The sequence below is a fragment of the Podarcis gaigeae genome, assembly GCF_964106915.1.
Source record: "Podarcis gaigeae genome assembly, chromosome: 4".
NCBI lineage: Eukaryota > Metazoa > Chordata > Lepidosauria > Squamata > Lacertidae > Podarcis > Podarcis gaigeae.
The window spans coordinates 94,677,087-94,699,873 of NC_139677.1; the positions used below are offsets into that span (position 1 = coordinate 94,677,087).

Here is a 22,787-nt window from a genome sequence, read left to right on the forward strand (position 1 = left end):
TGCTTAATTTCCCCCCTACGTGATCTCTGCACATATGGAGGGTCAAGGGTCAACAAGTCATCCAATCTGATTGTCTGTCCCAAGGGAAGAGTCTTCACATATTCACTCACACCTTATATATTTCTAGGCCGGCAAACACCCCGAGCCTCATTAACAATTCCACAACTTCATTACATGTGAGTGGAAAGCTCCGTTCTATCAATTTTTTATACGTTTCCTATCAATTTCTCTGGATTCCTCACCCCTGGTTCTAACTCGGCAAGACCGGCAGAAAACCGCCAGTCACTCAGAATCTTAAATTGACAGCTGGTGTCTTGCTGAGGGGGAAAAAAAACACTACAACCTTCACTGAGTGCTGCTATCTGCCTTGTGGACGTTGTGCTAAAAATACATTGTTCATGGTAAGGTGTGTGAAAGTTTCGGAGGCTTTTCTTCAGGGCATCAAGACTGTAGTTCTCTCTCTCTCCGCACAACCACTAGACTGACAAGGCAAGATGTCTATAGAGGAGGATTTCTCACTCATCATTTAGTGTAATGTTGTGTTCTGCCCATAAAGCTCTTACATTTGGGGAAGGAAGTTGAAAAAAAATGGGCTTCTCACTTTTTTAAAACAAACCTCCCTCCCAAAAATGTTTCAAAGTGTCCACTCAGATGATAGACACCCCATTAATGGACATATCTTTGCCCTGTCAGTCAAGTTAATGTGTGAACCAATCAAAACATCCTCGGGGGTTCAGAAAAGGAGAACTGGCTTTATTAAAAAATTAACTGTTGGCAAAACATTGGCAAGTTGCCTGGCATGCCGATGGGTCATCAGGTCTGGATATAGGCTGACCGGTACCTCATGGAAGCAGAGTGTTTGGTACCCTCCCATTAGTTCAGTTTTTCAATACCATATTTTTGCACTCTAACTGTGTTGTGTTTGTAGCTCATTTCATGAATTGGATGCATGATTTTCACACATGATTTATCCCTGTCTTACAAGAGGATTTGTGCAATTTGTGTACTGTGAGCCATAAGTGGCACTGTGAAACATAAACAGTTTGAAATTTTGAGAAAGCAGCTATGGGGAGCGTGGCATGAAATACCACTACCATAATCACCATCATTTTATTTGTATGCATCCTTTACATAGGTAAAACTCAGTTCCGGCACCTCTCAGGCGGGCGCCATTGCCATTGTCTTTTCCAGGCTTTATTCTTAGTGCAAACTATTTACAGTGAAGAGCGTCGTAAGTTCATGTCTGGCTCCATCGCTAGCAGAATCTGGGAGTGGTCGGTCCTTGTACCTCCTCCAACATAACAGTCGTGTGACCCCCAACCTTCTTCGCCCCTCCCTGTGCCGAAACCTACTGGGCAGAATGGGCGCTGGCAAAGGGGTACTTCCCTCCTCTCCTGTTTGCTCAGGCTCGGTGTTGAGGCTCTCCCTAGCATCTCCTGGTCCCACCACCTCCTCTCCACTGGAGGTGGGGCTTTCCTCCTCACCGGAGGAGGAACTGCTTCACAAGATTTTCGGAGGTTCCCTGTAACACAACTGCCCTTCCACCTCCTGCCTCTGAGCTGATGGCAGTTCCCTGACAGTAGCCATAAACAATAAATAGTAAAGGGTAAAGGGACCCCTGAGCATTAGGTCCAGTCATGGCCGACTCTGGGGTTGCGGCGCTCATCTCGCTTTGTTGGCCGAGGGAGCTGGCGTACAGCTTCCGGGTCATGTGGCCAGCATGACAAAGCCGTTTCTGGCAAACCAGAGCGGTGCACGGAAATGCCGTTTACCTTCCCGCCGGAGTGGTACCTATTTATCTACTTGCACTTTTGATGTGCTTTCGAACTGCTAGGTTGGCAGGAGCAGGGACCGAGCAACGGGAGCTCACCTCATTGCAGGGATTTGAACCACTGACCTTCTGATCAGCAAGTCCTAGGCTCTGTGGTTTAACCCACAGCATCGGAGAAATGTTGGAGGGTATGCAATTTATGGAATCTGCTGCCAATAGCCTCATGTGCACAACGGCTGCCGCATATGAAGGAAGAGAAAACCAGCTGGATCCAGAAAATGACACAGGCACGTTCCCCCATCAGCTGCCGCCGAGATGGGAAAAGGCACCTGCACCAAACACAAATATAGTTGCTCCCAGAGAGAAGCTCTTTGCACCTCTCCTATGTTCAGTGTGGTTGGGAGGGAGAGCATCCAGCCCTGCTGTCCAGTGAAATGTGGGCATGTTTAAAGGAGTGTGTTCAATGTAGGAGAGCTGAGCCAGTGTAAACAGGAACTGAGCAGGAAGCATACTTTCATGTGCCTGTAGATTTCTGATATTTACCAAGACCTTTTGTGCCAGTGCCCCCCTGCCTTAAACCAACGATTGCTATCTTTACAGAGCTGGCAATTTTGTACTTCTGACCATACTGACTGCAGCCCCTGCAGTTGTGTTTTGCGTCTGATTGTTTCCTGTTAATCAGAGGAGTATTTTGATAGCTGTTGTTAGGCAGAGCAAACAGACCCTTTAGGAGGTGTCAGAGATGCAGGTACGTTAGCACGTCTTCATTATGAAAGCATTTAATTAGTAGGAAATTGAGTTTTCAGGATGCTGTTCCTCATCCCTATTCCGGTGACTGCCAGCCATCAAACAGCATCTCAATAATTTATTAGGGATGATGAATGCACAGTAATTTTCCTTGTGCATCCAAGGTTGCATTTCAAATCTTTCCTTTTAATTTTAAGTAATGAAATGGTTTTATATTTCTTGACGTGATTTATCTTCATCTCTGGCTGCTGACAGGCCAGCAAACTCATATTAATCTTAGGGCTGGCTTTTTAACCAGGGAAAGGGCAGATTTTATTATTCAAAATAATATTAAACCTATATTTCTGTCAGAATGTGGATCTGTGGCAGGGATCCAATTGGGGTCTCTGTGTGTCCCATGACAGTGAAATTCTGGGTTTAATTTTTTTTTTTAATGAGTTGCCTAACATTTTTGGTCAGCATCTATTACCACTAACACTTGTTGATGTTCTATTTCTGGAAGCAGCCTTGTGTGTATGTTGTTGTTGTTAGTAAAAATATTTCTTATTTGAAATTTAGTGCTTATCAATCAGAAATTCAACAGATTCAGCTCCCCCTTATTGTCCATATTGGGAAAGCCTTCACCTGTGAAGTTTCTGCCTGCTTGTTATTATTTCACCTAGTTTTAGCTATAAGAACTGCATGGAGGAAACCCCAGTCCCCTTCTTTACATCCATTGAGTTGGGAGTGTGGTGACTGTAGTGCAGTCATACCTTGGATCCCGAACACCTTGCCAGTCGAACGTTTTGGCTCCTGAACGCTGCAAACCCAGAAGTGAGTGTTCTGGTCTGCAAACGTCCTTTGGAACCCGAATGTCCATTTTGGCTTCCACGGCTTCCAATTGGCTGCAAGCGCGCCTTGGTTTCTGAACATTTTGGTCCGAGGTACCACTGTAATTTGAAGACATTTCTTCGCAAGAGACATTGGGATGAGAGTTTGAAGATGATCCTTAGAGAAAGGCATGAGGAGCCTGGCTGGCTGAGAAAGCAGTCAGCATAAAACGAGAGTTTGCTGTGAGGTAAAGGTAAAGGACCCCAGACAGTTAAGTCCAGTCGCGAACGACTCTGGGGTTGCGGTGCTCATCTCGCTTTACTGGCTGAGGGAGCCAACATTTGTCCACAGACAGTTTTTCCGGGTCATGTGGCAGCATGAGTAAGCCGCTTCTGGTGAACCAGAGCAGTGCACGGAAACGCCGTTTACCTTCCCGCCGGAGCGGTACCTATTTATCTACTTGCACTTTGATGTGATTTCGAACTGCTAGGTGGGCAGGAGTAGGGACCGAGCAACGGGAGCTCACCCATTGCAGAGATTTGAACCGCCGACCTTCTGATCGACAAGCCCTAGGCTCTGTGGTTTAGACCATAGTGCCACCCGGGTCCCTGAGTTTGTTGTAACTGCTGCTTAATCAAACCTCCAAGTTAACTGTTGTCTTTGTATATTGAACCCATTACACCTGTTACAGGGTGTCAGAAGTGGAGGCTACAAAGCTTCCAAATATGTTTAGCTTTCCCCTCTGTCTATTATGGGGACTACAGTGGAGGGACTTGGTTTCAAATCTCCGCTCATCCTCAAAACTGATTGGGTAACGTTTGGCCAATCACTGTCCTTCAGCCTAAACTACATCACAGGGAAGTTTTTTACTGCTGTGAGTTCTTTGGATAAAAAACACAAGGACAGCCTGCTCGATCAGGCCAGTGGCCTCCTCTTGTCCAGCATCCTGTTCTCAGTGGCCAACCGGATGCGTATGGGAAGCTCCTTAAGTGCATGATAAGACACATCATGCACCGTTCTGTGTGCAGCACTAGTAACAGTGGCTGGAGCTTTGCAGCTGTTTACACATGATTTAGGGGTGATGCAACTTCCATTTCATGCTCTATTGCTTCCATTCTTCGATGTGTTATGGAAAATTGAGTTTATGGTTGATTAAGCTTCTGGAATAATAGCAATAAAAACGGTAAATACAAAGATCAGATTTTGTTCTGAATAAACTCTCCCACCCCCATCAATTCAAGTGCAGCCTGGGATTTTGTTACCAGCGTTGATATCACTACTTTAGCCACATGGTTATTAACTTGTTGAATCACAAGAGTTGAAGGAGAGTCCACAACCTCTTGTGGGAGACGGGTCCACTGTCAAGCAGCTTTTACTGTCAGAAAGTTCTTCCTGACGTTTAGTTGGAATCTTCTTTCTTGTAACTTGAATCCATTGGTTTGGGTCCTACCTTCCAGAGCAGGAGAAAACGAGCTTCCTATATCTTTCATGTGACAGCCCTTCAAATATTTGAATATGGCTATCATCATCCCTCCTCTCAGTCTCCTCTTTGCCAGGCTAAAAATACCCAGCTCTTTCAACTGTTCCCTGTAAGTTTTGGTTTCCAGACCCTTGATCATCTTGGTAGTCCTTCTTGGCACACCTTGTCAATATCCTTCTTAAATTGGGGTGCCCAGAACTGGACCTTCAAGTTTATAGGTGTTATGTACTGAGTTGAATAGGATCCAAACTGCAGCAGTCTGATTGGTCCTAGAACAATAGGATCCAGAATGCAGCAGTCTGATTGGTCCTAGAACAATAGGATTCAGAATGCAGCAGTCTGATTGGTCCTATAAAAATGCAGCAGTATGATTGGTCAGCAGGAGCCAACTAATCCAGCTCCAGATAGAAGTGAATCCACAACCTGATTGGCCTACAGGAGAAGTCCGGAATTAGTCAATCATGTGCAGCCCATTGTGTAAATAATGTATATAAAGCAGATACTTTGAGGGGACTTCCATTCCTCCTCACCACTATTAGCTGAATAAAGAGCATGAAATCACTTTGCGACTCTGAGTATATTTCATAACTTTCAGTGGATCAATGCTGAGGATAACTTAGCTGGATACAGCCCATGGTTTCGATTAGTCCCTGCTCCTTTTATTTATTTTGCACCCAAAAAATCTTTCTGATCCTCTCTTCAAAGAGACAACAGTCTGATAAAACAGCAAAACACCTGTCCTATAAGTTATGGCCTGTAAGCGGGGGAAGTATAGAATGGAATTTCTCCAAGCATGGTCTTCAGAAAGCATCACAGACCCTTTGTCATGTGGGGAAAAGAGGCAATTTCTTCTGCTGCATCCAGGGATGCTGTGAACATTCTTTCATCTATTAGCATTTTCAATGGTGCACACAAGTCCTAGCGTCAGAGGCCCAGGCATCTGCAACAGAGGCCCTTCACAGTGTCAGAAATCTCATCGCCACTCAGATCTAATCTGAAAATGCACACCTTGCATTTTCCATTTGGCTGTTTTAAGTTGCAAACCTGTTGATTTCAGACTTCCACTCCTGTAAGCAAGGGATTGAGAACCTGGTTGAGTACACGTTGTACACTATACACTCATTTAAAGCATGTGACTTCCCCAAAAGAATCTAGGAACTGTAGTTTGTTTTGGGTGCTGGGAGTTGTAGTTCTGTGAGAGTTGTAAACTACAATTCTTAGGATTCTTTGCAGGGAAGCCATGTGCTTTAAATGTGATCTGTCTATTTACCTGTCGTGTACTTAAGCCCTATAGCCCATGCTAGATTCCATCATCCTCATTTAGCATGTCCAGTGGTCATGGATGATGGGAGTTGTAGTCCAATAGTACAAAATAGCATCTGGCTCACATAGCAAATTTATCCCAAAGGCATTCCACCCATAGTCCCAGGGAATGTGTAAGCCCAGCTCTTTCTCTACACCACACATAGTTTTATAAATCTAAAAGTTTGTTCTTTAAAAACCAGACAACTGCATCCTGAGACTAGCTGAAACTTATGAACACTGTTGTGTGCCTAGTGTAGAAGATAAAAAGCATGGCCTTTCCTATTGTTATTGAACCTGCTTTGATCGCCTGGTGGTCCCTGCTTGTAAAGCTGATAATAATGGGACAGGATCCGACTTTTCGCTTAATATTGTGTGCACTGAGATTGTGGAATGAGAGACAGTGTGGAAGGGCAAAGCTTTATTATTCTGTGCTTTTCATCTTTCCTCCAAAGTTGGTTTGCCCGTCCCTTTAATCATCAGTGCTCTCCTCGTCTGACTACCTCCCATTTATCTCTTCTTTGCTGCTACAAAGGTATTAACAATCTCTTTATCTTCCCCGTGTCTCATTAGAATGTTTGTGCAATCTCGCGTGGACTGTAGGAAATTGTTTGGCGGCGGTTTTTCTTTATTTTATTTTTCAAGATAAAAATAATAATCAGCTACACATTCTGCTTCGGTGCCGAAATTGTTTTCCTAGTTTGTAGAATCTAATACTTTTGTTTCTGCAGGCTGTTGCGATTCCATTCACTAACTAAAATGATGAGATTTCTACAGAGATCTAAATAAATAAGGCAATCCTATAGACAAAGGGAGATGGGAACATTGTTTTTTTTTTAAAAAAAACCCTCACAATGGATTATTTATTTTCTTTGGGTGCCTTTGATTCACACAATGTGGTTTTTTTATGTGCACCCCAATCTCTGTACAATGAGGGACTCCAGGGGCACCAGGACATAATTTGGGTTTGGAAAGGAAGTCACTGGAGATTGTGGTGTCTCTGTGATTTATGGTTATATATGCACACGATGAACATAAGATGGAAGGGCTCACAGCATGAACACTGCAACAGATCTTGCTTCCCTATTAGATTTCTAAGAGGGCAATCCTATGAGAAGATCCACTGGGATGTGCAGTTTAAGATGCAGTGGATCTTTGGCTTAGCCAGGTTCAGCTGATGTTAGCTCCCAAGCCCTACCGGTGTAACTTCCTCAACCCATCTCAGCTGTGGCTCAATCAGATGAGCCACAGCTGGCTGAGTTGAGGTCAAGATAAGTCACCCTGCAGAGGAATTCCTGGGCTAGTCTATGCAGAAGAACCTGGCAATACAAGAGAACTGCCCTCTCCCCTTGCCCCTGAGGTGTGAACAGAGAGGGGGGGTTTGGAAGTTTGCCAGGGGAACTAGGTGTGAGGTGACAGGAAGAGAGAGTGTTGAGCCAAGGTTTGCTGGGAAGAAGGAAGAAAGACTTGGGTCGGCTGGCTAGGAGAGATACCCTGGACTCCAGGGCTGTAGTGCTGTGGGTCCAAGCCCCTCTTGAAATGACCATGCTGTGCGATCTGGACTCCCTCCATGCAGACTTGAAGGTGTAAATAGGGGAATGGACCATGTTTCTGAAAGCCATGAAAGTCTCTGTCGTGTCTCGATTCTCCAAAGGACCACAGACCCTGGGTGAGTGCCTGGAACCCCCTGGAATCTTGCTGCAGCTCGGCAGAGGGTTGGGGTGGCACCCAACTTTTGTAACACTTACGGTACGTTCTAAGTCCATTTTTGGGAGGCAGTAAACCTCTGAATAAAGGGACACGGGTGGCGCTGTGGGTTAAACCACAGAGCCTAGGGCTTGCCGATCAGAAGGTCAGCGGTTCAAATCCCTGCGAAGGGGTGAGCTCCCGTTGCTCGGTCCCTGCTCCTGCCAACCTAGCAGTTCGAAAGCACATCAAAAGTGCAAGTAGATAAATAGGTAAATGGCATTTCTGTGTGCTGCTCTGGTTCGCCAGAAGCAGCTGAATCATGCTGGCCACATGATCCAGAAGCTGTACACCGGCTCCCTCGGCCAATAAAGCGAGATGAGCGCTGCAACCCCAGAGTCGACCACAACTAGACCTAATGGTCAGGGGTCCCTTTACCTTTACCTTAGACCTCTGAATACCATTGCAAGAGGGAAGAGCGCTGTTATGCTGAGGTTCTGCTTGTGGGCTTCCTATGGGCATCTCGTTGACCACTGTTAAAACAGAGTTCTGGGCTAGATGGACCTTTGGTCTGATCCAGGAGGTCTCTTGCATTCATGTTGGCTATATACAACAACCTCCATATGATGTATGCCTCTGAATACCAGGTGCTAGAGAGCAGAAGTGGAAACACTGTTATTGCACTCGGGTGAGGCATATGGTTGGGCCACTGGGTCAGATCCTGGATGTTCTTATGTCCCTGGCAAATACGGACAGTTGCCATGTATGGTGCATGTTTCATTTCATTTCATTTTGCTTTTAATTTGCGTACCGCCTTTCTCTATTACTATACACAAGACAGTTAACAAGCTGAAGAAACAACAAAATAGACAGCAGAGATCAAAGAACAATCTGACAAGAAAGTCATAATATAAACATGATATTAAAATAAACAACTTATATCAAATAAAGCAATATTCAATAATCCATTAGAATAGTAAACATTAAAATTAAATATCAGCAAATAATAATTAAACACTTTACACTTTACAATTCCAATAAAGAATAATCAGTAAAAATAATGGCAAATCACAATGCATAAAATAGCACAAAACATACAAAACCCATATAAAAGGATCAAATGGAGAAACAAGGACACGCAGATTATAATATTTAAAAATAAAAATCCCTGAACTCTTTTCTCTCTTCCCAGCTGGTTTTGCTGTTCTCAAAGGCATGGTCTAGGAAAGGTTCCTACGGATGGAGGGCGTGTCAAACCAGGTGGAAAAAGCCATTGCCTGATGGCCAGCACAAAGTCTCTAGCTCCTCACCATGTCCTATATGATTGCAGAAAATGCAATGAAAAATGGAGCTCAGTTTATTTTAGGAGGATGAGGAGGGGGAAGTGCTGGGGACAGTGTAGCCTATATATAAGGAAACTATACTTGAGAACACCTGCTTTCATAGTCTAGATGAGGCCGTTGCTGGTGGCCCCAGCCTGGGATCCTTCAGCAAGAAATGACGCCAAAGAAAACCTCCTTTCTTTGACAAGCTTTCATGGATCGGGGAGGGGAAGCGATTGACACGATGCATCTCTGCTTCGGCAATGCTCTTGACAGCTCCAGATGATGTTCTTCTAACTAAGCCAGAGCAATGCGGGCTGGAAGGGACAACGGTAAGATACGTCTGTGCTTGAAAGTCTTCACGTGTGGAGCAAATACTGATGGCTTGCTGTCAAATGGAGGCCCGTTTTTTCTCGGTGGAAGGTTTGCAGCCGGGATTTTCAGCACAGCCATATTTCAGCAGGAACTCACTGGCAGTGGCATTGCATGAGCAAACAGCATCCGGGGGGGTGCACGCGCATCGGGGAGCTGGCTGTGGTACCCCAGCCTTCGCCACCAACCTTGCTGGAGCAACCTCATGTTGGATCTAAGAAGGGGCGTCCTGGTGCTCCTTGTGGTGAGCATTAGTGCCTCAGATGCCAGGAGTGTGGGGCTTTGCCGGGCTGGGGGTGCCTGCGTAGGGGTGCCTGCTTCACACCCCCTCAAAAAACTGTCCCCGGGGCCACAGCCCCTCTGGCACTAGAACTCAGTTCCGGCCCCTCTCAGGTGGGTGCCACTGCCATTACAGTGGTACCTCTGGTTACGTACTTAATTCGTTCCGGAGGTCCGTTCTTAACCTGAAACTGTTCTTAACCTGAAGCACCACTTTAGCTAATGGGGCCTCCTGCTGCTGCCGCACCACCGGAGCACAATTTCTGTTCTCATCCTGAAGCAAAGTTCTTAACCCGAGGTACTGTTTCTGGGTTAGCGGAGTCTGTAACCTGAAGCATATGTAACCTGAAGCGTATGTAACCTGAAGTGTATGTAACCCGAGGTACCACTGTATAAGAGAACAAGGGAGGCATTCATAGAGAGTTCAGGCACCTCTTTTTCTAGAAAAACAGCACTGGCTATATATATATTAAAACCAAACTCCTATCCCAGTTTACAGGGTTGTTGTGGTGAACTTTGTATGCTGAGGTTTTTTTTTGAGAAAAGGCAGGCTATAGATGTAAAAAAAGTTTGGGGTTGTTTTTGAAAAATCAAATATGTTGGATGTGGAAGTGATCAGGCACAGGGCTGGATATATCAAACTTCCTCCTAAATTGGTGAAATCAAGCCAGTAAAAAGCAATATAATATAATACAAATCATTAATAATAATAATAATAATAATAATAATAATTAATAATAATAATTTATTATTTATACCCCGCCCATCTGGCCAGATATCCCCAGCCACTCTGGGCGGCTTCCAACAAATATTAAAAGTACATTAAAATATCAGTCTTTAAAAACTTCCCTAAACAGGGAAGCAATAGAGTTTAATCCCTCTCCCCACTTTACATGTAGTCTAGATATTTCAGAATACATCGCCAATCAGCACCAGCCAGCGCTTGCTTGCCTTATCCGATATTTCACAACCAAATTCTTGATAAGACTCAGCACGCCAGACCAGGTTTTGTCACAGCAGGCAGAAGTTGGTTGACTGATTAATTCTCCAATTCAAAGCAAATTAATTACCTAAGCACATTAATCAGTGCTCCAGCTCTAACACTAGTGAAGTTAAACCTTCTACAAAAGTAGCAGAACTGCAGAATATAGAGGATTTTTTGGTAGTGGGGATGGGGAAGGATAGCTTAGATTGTTCCTCTGTCTTTGGAATACCAAGGTTTGTTTTCTTAAGATCCTCTAATTAAGTCTATTTTGGATACTATCCTGAAGACAAAGCTAATATGCAAAGCTAATTAACCTTGGCTGCCATCCAGGATTATTAATAATCCACTTGTATGTAGGGTCCTGAGCCTGTTCTACACAGCAGATAATTTCTTGATGCCCATCTGGCCAGAGAGCTGGGTTTTGTTTTGTTTTTTATCCTGGCACAAATTCCTATCCCAGGCTGTTCCAAATGCCTGGGCAGGTGAAGGTATAAGTGTCGATCTTGTAGCTGGTTTGCATCTGAGGGAAATAAAATGGATCCTAGTTGTACACTGTGCCATTGGTTCACCTGCTACTTCATTCGTTACCTCTGTTTGCTTGAGAGCATTCAGATATGTAGGAAATCTAGGCATCATTTAAAGGCCACATTCACACCATACATTGAAAATGCTATGATACCACATTAAACAGTCATGGCTTCCCCCACCTCAAATATTTTGGGAGTTGTAGTTAATAAGAGATCAGGGACTGAACATGGAAACTTCTGCGTGCCAAGCAGATGCTCTACCTCTGAGCTACAGCCTTCCCCATAAATCAGAGGTTTTCAAACTTTTTGAGTCCACAGCTCCCTTGACCAACTACATTCTTTATGTGGCATCCCTGTGGGGCTCAGGAGCCCAGTTATGTCACCCCTTGCCTGCCGAGCTGGTAGCCTCTCACCCTTTTTCGAACACCGTCCCTTGTGGAGAAGAAGAGGAGGAGTTTGGATTTGATATCCTGCTTTATCACTACCCGAAGGAGTCTCAAAGCGGCTAACAATCTCCTTTCCCTTCCTCCCCCACAACAAACACTCTGTGAGGTGAGAGACTTCAAGGAAGTGTGATTAGCCCAAGGTCACCCAGCAGCTGCATGTGGAGGAACAGGGAATCAAACCCGGTTCACCAGATTACAAGTCCACTGCTCTTAACCACTACACCACACTGGCTCTCCTCCAGCCTTCTCTCTTCTCCCCTCTCCCCTCTCCTTGGGAGTCCTCTGGGCAGCTGCTGCCCCTGGTCTCTGAGCCACACACCTCCTGCCCCAAAGAGAGGTGTCTCTTCACACTGCCCCATAGGGGCCTGGGAAGAGGATGCCCCCAGCCTTAGCGGCCTGACAGAAACTGGCCAAAGCCGAATGAGAGGCCAGCATCTTATCTTGGGAGGCAGCAGGGGCAGCAGCGGGTACTGCCAGGCTTACATGGCTGAAAGGCTCCTCTTCAGCACTGGGCATTCAACTCCCAGGCCGGCCTTGCACACATCAAGCACAAGAAGGGCCAGTACAGAACCTGCCTGCCTGGCCTCCTACTATCCATTCCCAACAGAAAGGGCTGGCGGATTGGCTGGTTGGGATCCTTCACCCACTTGCTTGCTTACTCCAAGGCTATCTCAGCTCCAGGTAACCAGTACCCCCTGGCCAGCCCCAGAGGCACCATTCATGGGGCTTGAAGCCAGGGCTGCTGAAACAAACAGCTGAACAAGCCTTCGGGAGGCAGAGACACAAGAGGGCATCAGAGGAGGGAGGGAGGAGGGACAGAGGCCAGTGTTTAACCACTGCCATAAACGAAAGTATAGGAGCTTTGGAAGCTGCCTTACACTGAATCGGACCATTGGTCCATCTAGCTCCATATTGTCCACACTGGCTGGCAGTAGTTTCTCCCAGCCCTACCTGGAGATGCTGGGGACTGAACCTGAGACCTTCTTCAAGCAAAGCAAGTGCTCTTCCACTGAGCTATGGCCTTTCCTGCTGTGCCCAGGTAAGCACTTTGCTCAGGGAGCCCTCAAATCTGCAGCTATCTCCTTGGATACTAACCTTATTTCCCTGGGCCACTGCTTAACAGTCACAACTGAGTCTTACTCTCCACTCCATCGCCTGCAGTGGCCTCAACCAATTTCAGGGCAAAATGGTTCCTTGGGACGCACCTCCGAAAAGTCCCGAATGTCAACGTGTCTGTCTTGGTACATTTCCCCTTGCTATTCCATTTTTGATGGACATTAACATTCTACAGCTGAAGCTGCAGCGCCTGTAGTCAATAGTCACAGGGGCCAGTTCTTTCCTTTCCTCGCTTCTGCAGGGCATCCTTACCTTGACCTCACTACATCCCAGTTCAGTTTGTGTTTTACTTAACCTGCTCTAAAATTAACAAGCCTCCTGCAAAAGTGTACAGCCTCTGCTGCGAAAAGCAGAAGTAGGAACAGTGATAAAGTCCTTTGGAATCTTTGTTTTGCAATTATGTTTTCAACATTTTTAAATCAAATTCAATCAAAACAAAATTTTGTCTTTTCTATTATGTTTGCCGACTTCCCACCCCTTTTCCCACGGAGTTGTTTCTCCCCTTCTGCTGCACCCTACCTTCTATCAAATCATAACCACAATACTATAATCCATGGATAGGCAAACTAAGGCCCGGGGGCCAGATCCGGCCCAATCGCTTTCTAAATCCGGCCTGCAGACGGTCCGGGAATCAGTGTGTTTTTACATGGGTAGAATGTGTCCTTCTATTTAGAATGCATCTCTGGGTTATTTGTGGGGCCTGCCTGGTGTTTTCACATGAGTAGAATGTGTGCTTTTATTTAAAATGCATCTCTGGGTTATTTGTGGGGCATAGGAATTTGCTCATTTTCCTCCCAAAATATAGTCTGCCCCTCTGCAAGGTCTGAGGGACAGTGGACAGGCCCCCAGCTGAAAAAGTTTGCTGACCCCTGCAGTATAATCCAATTACTTCTGTTGCTCAAATCCTGCTCGCGAATCCATCACACTGCATTTCTTTAAATACTTCCCCCAAAAGGCATCCATTCTTTCTTAAAACACTCATCATTAGATTCTCTTAATTTTGTTCATTCTGCACGGTCCATTTCTTACTGATCCATTCTTCTTTTGTTGGAAAAATGTCCTCTGGAATCTATTGTGATGTAGTATTCAAACAATGGGTGGGGCACCTCCATTCTCTCTGCGTTGGCCTCCTGGAATGAGGTTCCTCAGTGATGAGGAACCTTTGCCCCTCCAGACGATACTGGATTCCCAACTCCTATCAGTCCAAGCCAGAGTGGCTATTGGACAAGGATGGTGGGAGTTGTACAGCAACACAGGTCACGACAGCAAACACCTGAGACGGTCTGCTTTAACCTACCACTGCTGGGTGATAAAATTTCATGAAATAATTTATTACCCTCTGGGGTCCCCCCTCCAATATCTATATACATATTACAGTCAGGCAATAAAGGGGTACTGCATGTGTCACGTTTAAAGAAAGACATCTTACAAATCAGTTCAAATGAGTTGGACTGATGTTTGCCCATTGCCTGTGCAAATATTTGATACCCTTAATAGTTGAAGTCATTCCTTTTTTTTTTTAATACAAAGGATCTAATGAAAGGTTTATTAGATTAGAAAAGTGTAAGCTCTGTGATTCACTCTTTTTTCCTACCTTAATTGTGCTTTTAGATTTTTTGCTATTCTACCATCTGCTAGGGAATGGTTATTAACGGATAAACAAACCAAACTCACATGCAAAGGAGAGAAGGTGGATTGCTTTGTTGAGAGATTGACTTGTTTTGTTGATTATTGGAAGGAGCGATATGGAAATGCAAGGCTTGATTGGCAGGGTGGAAGGCTGGGAAGTGTTGGTGCTGACCTTGAAAGCCCTAAACGGCCTCGGTCCTGTATACCTGAAGGAGAGTCTCCACCCCCATCGTTCAGCCCGGACACTGAGGTCCAGCGCCGAGGGCCTTCTGGCGGTTCCCTCATTGCGAGAAGCAAAGCTACAGGGAACCAGGCAGAGGGCCTTCTCGGTAGTGGCGCCCACCCTGTGGAACGCCCTTCCAGCAGATGTCAAAGCGATAAACAACTACCTGACATTCAGAAGACATCTTAAGGCAGCCCTGTTCAGGGAAGTTTTTAACGTGTGATATTTTACTGTATTTTTGGTTTTTATGGAAGCCGCCTAGAGTGGCTGGGGAGGCCCAGCCAGATGGGCGGGGTATAAATAAATAATAATAATAATAATAATAATAATAATAATTATATCAGTAGGTGGACGAAGAGCCACTAACTCTAGTTTTGACTTGATCCTTCTACAAGGGCAACACTGAGACTAAGGAGGGGGCTGTACTGGCTGTGGGTAGGAAGGCAGACTGAGGTCAGTAGGGTGGTGCCTCGTTTGCCCTAGCTGAGCAACCACCAGGGCTGATTATGTAAAAAATACAACTTCTAATTCCCTTAGGACTGCATGCATCCAAAATTGGCAGTGGTTAGGAAAACGGGGTGGGGTGGGGGAGGCAGAAGGAAATATTGTCTTGTTTTGTAATATACTTGCAAGGAGTCTCTTCCAGCGAAAATGTTTACTCTCAGTATCATTCAGTAGTGATTAGCTTTGCATTATTCATATATTCATGTAATATTCATGATTAATACAATATTTTAAAAGGGAAATGATTCTTTAAAAAGTCTCAGCATCCTAGAACAGTAAATTATGTGTCAGCACCTCTCTGCTGAAAAGGAGCCAGAAATGAATTCCCAAATACAACAGGTGCAGATTTGTTTGTGGGTTTTCGGTAAACAACCCATAACCTCTCTATCTGGCATATCAAATGCCGCCAGGTATTTTAATAAAAAGATTGTATTATTTCTCGTTCACCAACAGACATTCAGGAGTTTTACGAAGTGACGCTGCTGAACTCCCAGAAAAGTTGCCAGGAGAAAATAGAAGAAGCAAACCAAGTTGCTGAGAAATGGGAGAAGAAGACACAGTCTCTGGCAACAGACGATGAAAGTCAGCCCCAAACTCGAGAGGTAAGGTAAAGGGTAAAGGGACCCTTGACCATTATGTCCAGTCGTGGCCGACTCTGGGTTTGTGGCGCTCATCTCGCTTTATTGGCCGAGAGAGCCAGCGTACAGCTTCCGGGTCATGTGGCCAGCATGACTAAGCCGCTTTTGGCGAACCAGAGCAGCACATGGAAACACCGTTTATCTTCCCAATGGAGCGGTACCTATTTATCTACTTGCACCTTGAGGTGCTTTCGAACTGCTAGGTTGGCAGGAGCAGAGACTGAGCAACAGGAGCTCACCCCGTCACGGGGATTCAAACCGCCGACCTTCTGATCGGCAAGTCCTAGGCTCTGGTTTAACCCACAGTGCCACCCACTTCCCACACTGCGTACAGTGCTTTAATTAATGGCTCAATCACACAGTGCATCAATAAACAGAACTGGTCCAGGACTTGGAAACACGTGTCACACTGAGCAGTGATACAGTTGTGGGCAGCAGTTAGGTTTGGACCTGTATGGGTGCGCTAGCAGAGCATCCTGCTGCAGGAAGTGTACAGCCCCAACCTCATGTCATGGCTGGACACAAATGAATGGTGGGAGGCACCAGGTGGGGAACCCCCAAGGGAAGAAGGCTCAGAGCCCGGGGAGTTGTGGTGGGACAGCGATGAGTGGTCACAGGAAGAAGAAGACTGGGAGGAAGCGGTGTCTGAAGCTGAAGGGGTAACAGGTCTTAGTGAGCAGGGAGAGTCTGTGGCAGAAATAAGTCTGGAATCAGAAGTGGAAGCTGGCCAAGACGCAGAGAAGAGTCATGGGTGTCTCCCGCTCTTGCTGTGGCAAGCTCCGCTCCTTCCTGGTCTCCCAGGATCAGAAGAGGTATGAAGAGGGAGGAGCACAGACAGGCGCATCAGCTAGTCTCAGATTGCTTGGGAGGGACACAGGGAGGAAGAGATTCAGGCAGCTGTGGGAAGACCTTCAGCCTCTACAGCTGTTTTATAGGGGCAAGAGCTACCAAGAGGAGTTGCTGTGCCCATTAGGCCTGAAACTCTTGAGCTAACCTGGTTCCTTTTCAGAAAGAGTTCACTAACTCCATGTAATTTATTAGTGACACCTGCTCCTTACTCCTCCTTCTTCTTTGGCAATTGATTGTCTTCCATAAACATAGTTTTAACAATGAGTCCGTAAGTGACTGTGGAGGTCCATTCTGGATCCACACGTCCTTCCACAGTGGGGACATTGACTTTGCCCTGCACTAGTAAGCTGCTATTGCCAGGGAGAAAAGTGTTGCACACCCAAAGCAGCTCACTGCCTGGGTGGGGCAGAGCTGCTTTGTTAGCATCCCAGCAGGCGGGTTGCTGTTGCTTCCTGGGAGAGAGGTGGGGAGGGTTGGGTTGGCAGGGACGTAGATATGCTGACAGGAGTGCTGCTGAGGAGGCTTAGCTGGCCAGATAGTTAAGGCCAGTTGTTGTTGTTGTTTAGTCGTGTCCGACTCTTCGTGACCCCATGGACCAGAGCACGCCAGGCACTCCTGTCTTCCACTGCCTCCTGCGGTTTGGTCAAACTCATGCTGGTAGCTTCGAGAACATGGTCCAACCATCTCGTCCTCTGCTGTCCCCTTCTCCTTGTGCCCTCCATCTTTCCCAACATCAGGGTCTTTTCCAGGGAGTCTTCTCTTCTCACGAGGTGGCCAAAGTATTGGAGCCTCAGCTTCACGATCTGTACTTCCAGTGAGCACTCAGGGCTGATTTCCTTCAGAATGGGGAGGTTTGATCTTCTTGGGACTTTCAAGAGTCTCCTCCAGCACCATAATTCAAAAGTATCAATTCTTTGGCGATCAGCCTTCTTTATGGTCCAGCTCTCACTTCCATACATCACTACTGGGAAAACCAGAGCTTTAACTATAGGGACCTTTGTTGGCAAGGTGATGTCTCTGCTTTTTAAGATGCTGTCTTTTAAGGCCAGTAAGGACAGTTAAATATTTGGCATTTATATGGGCTTCTCCGGTGTCCTCAAAGCACTTCACATGAGCCATTGTAATAATCCTTATAACGAACACCTAGGAAGCCACTGCAGATCTGCAGCTAGGCTGGCAGCAGTTCTCAACCTGTGGGTCCCCAGATGTTGTTGAACTACAACTCCCATCATCCATGACCACTGATCGTGCTGGCTAGGAATTATGGGAGTTGTAGTCCAACAACATCTGGGGACCTACAGGTTGAGAAACACTGAGCTTAGGGTGTCATGTATTCCTGGCAGCCTCCTGTGTGCAAGAGCTAGGTTGTCGCATTCTGCACCATCTGCACTACAAAGAACGAAGCCAGTCATATGGGAGTCACTTAGCATTGAGGCTGCAAAGGCATGGATGATATGGTTGCTCCCTTGGTGTACACACTTTGACAATAGCCGGCCCCAGCTGCTACAGTGTGCATCATTTGAGGAGAGCTCTCCTAGATAACAGAGGTTTAGGAACAGCCTGCGCCTGACAGTGACACCTCTTTTTATTATTTATTTTAGTTATTTCATAAAATGTATACAGTGCACCGTTTGACCTCAAACCCATTCACAAAACAATGACATCAGGAAAAATGCGCAACCGTACTCTGAAACATTCAAAAGTCAAAATACTAAAACAGATTAAAGCTACCTCAATCTTCTAAGCAGGCTTGTCTAAACAAGGAGGTTTTTAGCAGGCACTGAAAAGGGTACAGCGAAGTGGCCCTGTGAGCTAGATGTGCGCCAGACAACACACAGCATACAACACACCCAATGCACATCTAAAGCCCATGATTCCCCCCCCAAGAATCCTGGGAACTGTCGTTGCCCCCCCAGAACTAAAGTTCCCAGCACCCTTCATAAACCACAGTTGCCAGAATTCCTTGGGGGAAGTCATGTGCTTTGGTTGTACTTTAAATGTGTGCTGTGGATCTGCCCTGTGGGCTCTTTCTCTGTGTTTGACTTCTGGAACCTTCTAGAGCCATGTGGAATGGCCCATTAGGGCAAACAGAGCACTGCCTCACCAACCTCAGTGTGCCCTTTGCCTGTGGCAGCTTCTGCTTCCATTAGTCCCAATGTTGCCCTTGTTAAACTGAGGAGGAAGATAAAACTGGAATTAGTTGGCTATGCCTGTCATTGGCTCTGGCTCCAACTACTTTTGGGGCACACTGTCTTCTACCAGTGGGCACCAACTGCCATTGCTAGAGCCTCAATCTTTTCCTGGTGTGCTTCGACCCTTTGTCATGCAAGCACCTTCACATTCAGTTCTCCTCAGGTCATCAAAAAAGCAGCAGCTTCTAGAATCTTCTCTGAGGTAATTGCATCAGCAAGCTTTCTTCTTCTTCTTCTTCTTCTTCTTCTTCTTCTTCTTCTTCTTCTTCTTCTTCTTCTTCTTCTTCTTCTACCTTAGGCAAGGAATGTGTTTGTTTTACTTCTTTTCTACTTGTTCGCTCTTTCATGAGGGTTTATTTATATATATTTCCTTCGCTCTCCCCTTCCACATAACCCCCTTCCTAACCCCCAGTGTGTGGAAATAGTCTTACAGTTTTCAGTCTAATTTCCATTTTATTCCTCTCACAGAGCTACAATTTCCAGTGTGGTTTAACAATTAACCCCTCTTCCCATGGAACTCTGGGAACTGTAGTTCTGCATGGGAAATAGGGGGCCACCTAACAACACACAACACCCTTGACAAACTACATTTCCCAGCATTCTTTGGGGGAAGCCATGGTATAAACTGGTATGATACCGCCTTGGACTGGGTAGCTCTTCAAATAGAGGGGTGTCCTCTGTAAAGTGTGATACCTGGCCACCCTATTCCCCTCAGAGATTTTTAAAAATGTCTGTCTGACACACAATTCTGTGGGAATGGTTTTGTAATGTAAGGCAACCACATTGGTAATCTCCTTTCTTTGGTACCAGTAAAAAAAAATCCAGAGGTTATTGGTTGTTGTTCTACCAGAAACTGTAATTCCTCAGAAAACCAAACTTCACTCAGTCAGAGTGCGAGAGGGCACAGCTTTCCTTACAAATTAATGTTTTACCTTTTTGGAAACAAGACTTCTCATCTTTTCTGGTTAGAAAGTAAGAAAAATAGAAAACAATCTTGTTTGGCACTAGAAGCAATAACTTTTTCCTCAGCGTAACTGGGCTCCTATTCAGGTGTGCACACTTTTAATAAAAGGCTCCACTTGGTTCCACTTTTAACCTCTACTTTCATTAGCCCAGGCTCTGAAGCTCCGCATTTTCAGTCAGTAATGCTCTCGCCCTTTTATTCAGGGAGAAAATTGAGGTGAAAGAAAGGAACTCACTGCTGTCAGTCTTCAGTATGAGGCTGCAAACTGCAGGCCTGACTGGCGCTTGTATCACAACACGAATAGACTATTAATTCTCTAGCAGGGCTTGTTTGCAGGAGTTGCTTATGGAAGGGGTTTTTTTTTGGTACCCTGTTGAAGGAGAATCTGTGAGAAATGGGATTGTTAACCATTTTGCGTGGCTAAGGGCATATTACCTACGCCGGTGAGCTAAACTGGCTTAGCTGCACTGCTGAGAAATATATGAACAATCATTCAAGGAAAGATTACAACATCTGGGGCTTTTTAGTTTAGCAAAAAAGTAAGCGGAGGGGCATGACACAGCTATATAAAATTATGCGTGGTGTGGGAAAAGGGCATAGGGTTATTTCTTTCTCTCATAATACTAGGGTCATCCAATGAAGTTGAATGTTGGAAGATAAAACCATAGAATCATGGAATCGTAGAGATGGAAGGGACACCAAGGGTTTTTGAGCTTTTATTTTTCGGGGCGGGGGACAAAGTTGTTGAGCTTTTTTTTTTAATTTTTGACCAAAGTTGTTGAGCTCTTTTTCTACGGGTTGCCAGATATTTCAGCAATTTTATCGCCCAGACGCTGCTTCTGAGGGCCGACTCCAAGCCATGTCCAGGAAATTTCAGATGTATGGCAGCCCTAATCCTGCTACAATCCCCTGCAGTGCAGGAATCTCAGCTAAAATATTCATGGCAAATGGCCATCCAATCTCTGCTTAAAAACCTCCAAGGAAGGAAAGCCCACAACCAGGGGCATAGGAAGTGGGGAGAGGATGGGGTGGGCCGACCCAGGTGCCACATGGGTGTGTGTGTGTAACAAGATGCCCCCTGCCTCCCCCCAGCTGTAAAGCGGCTGAGGGTGCATGCAGTCTATATGGGCACTGCTCACACGGCGACCATATGGGCTGCCGTGCGTGTGCACTCTGTATGGGATGCCGCACATGTGCAGTTCGTGTGGACGCTGTGCAAGTGGCTACCCATATGACTGCCGCGTCCTCCCCTCTCCTGCATTTTCAAAAAGTGTCCATGGCAGCTGCCTGCCACATAGCCGGCAGGCAGAAAAACACATGGTGATTTCAATCTCAACACACATTTTTAAAAAACCTATCGACTGCTGGTAAGTGGCCTTTCTGAACCCCTCGGGTCCCCCGCCCAGTTTCTGAATTGCCCAACAACTGGTCCGATATCTGCTTTTGAACCTAGAGGTTCCATATAGCCACTGTGGCTAAAAGTCACAGATAGCAGGTCCATTGCCCAGCGGTTTGCCTAATTTCTGTAGCTGTCTGCTGTTTAGGACAGTGCTCAGGAAAAGCAGACCCATTGCAGCACATTAAATACACCCTTCTCTCGCCTCTTGTCTTGGGATTGCCTACCCATCCTCCATACCCAGTTATTACAAACATTGTAATTACTTCTTTGTCCTCAGCTCAACCGCCTGCTTGTTAAAAGGTTGCAGTAATAAAAACCCTCATTTAAGAATTCTTCCTCCTTGAGTAGTAATCAAACCTCTCATCTATTTCGCATCAGCAGCTTGCCTTGAGAACCTGAAGCTATTTAAGACCCGTCTATGTAGATTTAGAGGAGTCCAATCAATCCTGCCATTGCAGAGCCAATGCAAAAAAAATAGCCAAGCTGAGCAAAAAAGGTGGTTGGTCTGAATGGCTGTTCCTGCTCTCGGCAGAAACACAGTCAGGTCTCATCCACACCTCATTTGGGATCCGAGGCAAAGGTCTGGGATTTCTAGGTCCAAGTGGTTTTGCTTTTCCCTGGGAAAACTTGCCATGTACTGCTGAACCAGATGGCAATCAGGTTTACCAAGGTTTGCTGTTTGTTCTGATTCAATGATAAATAGTGGGTTTTCCCAGGGACGAGCCCTTATTCATAGTGTTACTGTTATTTATCTGTTTGCATCATTTATTTCATAACAATGCCGTGCATTTGTATTTATAGCTATCCAATGCACTGTGTCCATTATCTTTCCATCCCTTTAGCAACCTTTCAAGGCGAGCCAGTTTTGTCATCTGTGTATTGCCGAGTGGGAACTGCAATATATAATAACAGCTTGCCTTAGACCAGCACGGGAGTTCATGACTCAGGCGACATTTGTGCCAGGAGTTTCCTGAGTCACAGCACAAGCCCTTTAGGCTGCAAGCCCACAGTACCTGGGCTTTCTGAGGTTCCCTCCCTCCATTATGTTGCATTTTGAGCTTACTGCACCAAATATTTCTCTGCCCACTTTTGCCTCTTGCCCTGCCTATCATTTGCAAGTGGCCCCTAGAAAGTTGTCCAGAATGGAATGTGGCCCTCGGTCTGGTAAAAGGGTTCCCTTCCTTTGCTTTCTGAGATGGCCAGTTCTGGCTGTGGGAAGATCCAGCAGGGCGCTTCTTATGCAGTTGTTGCAGTATTCCGCCCCCCCCCCCCCCGTCTGAGTGTTAAGATCCATAAAGCATTGGATAAAATAATAAGAATTCGTGTTCTGCAAATGTGTGTCCCAGCAGGTTCCTGACAGGAAGACAGTGTGCTACCAGGGGGTGGGAGAAGAGATATCTGCGTTTTGTTCACTGCTACTAATAAAATCCATACTTTAAACAGCTTGCAAAAACAAACATATGCTTAAGCTGGCTTCCTCATTAAAAACGACTTCTCTTGGAGCTATTGTTTAAAATGTATTTGTAAGCTCAATAGGACTTGGCAC

The 22,787-nt window shown here is 45.7% G+C and overlaps 1 protein-coding gene across 13 annotated transcripts in view; it reads left to right on the plus strand.

Annotated features, from left to right (window-relative positions):
- Nucleotides 1–22,787, plus strand: part of DLG2 (discs large MAGUK scaffold protein 2) — a 902,142-nt gene that overhangs the window by 104,990 nt on the left and 774,365 nt on the right. For all 13 annotated transcript variants that reach the window (XM_083736268.1, XM_083736240.1, XM_083736269.1 and 10 more), the window contains exon 4: nt 15,653–15,801. In XM_083736268.1, coding sequence (XP_083592394.1) covers nt 15,653–15,801 — 149 coding nt within the window. The remainder of the gene's footprint in view (nt 1–15,652; nt 15,802–22,787) is intronic.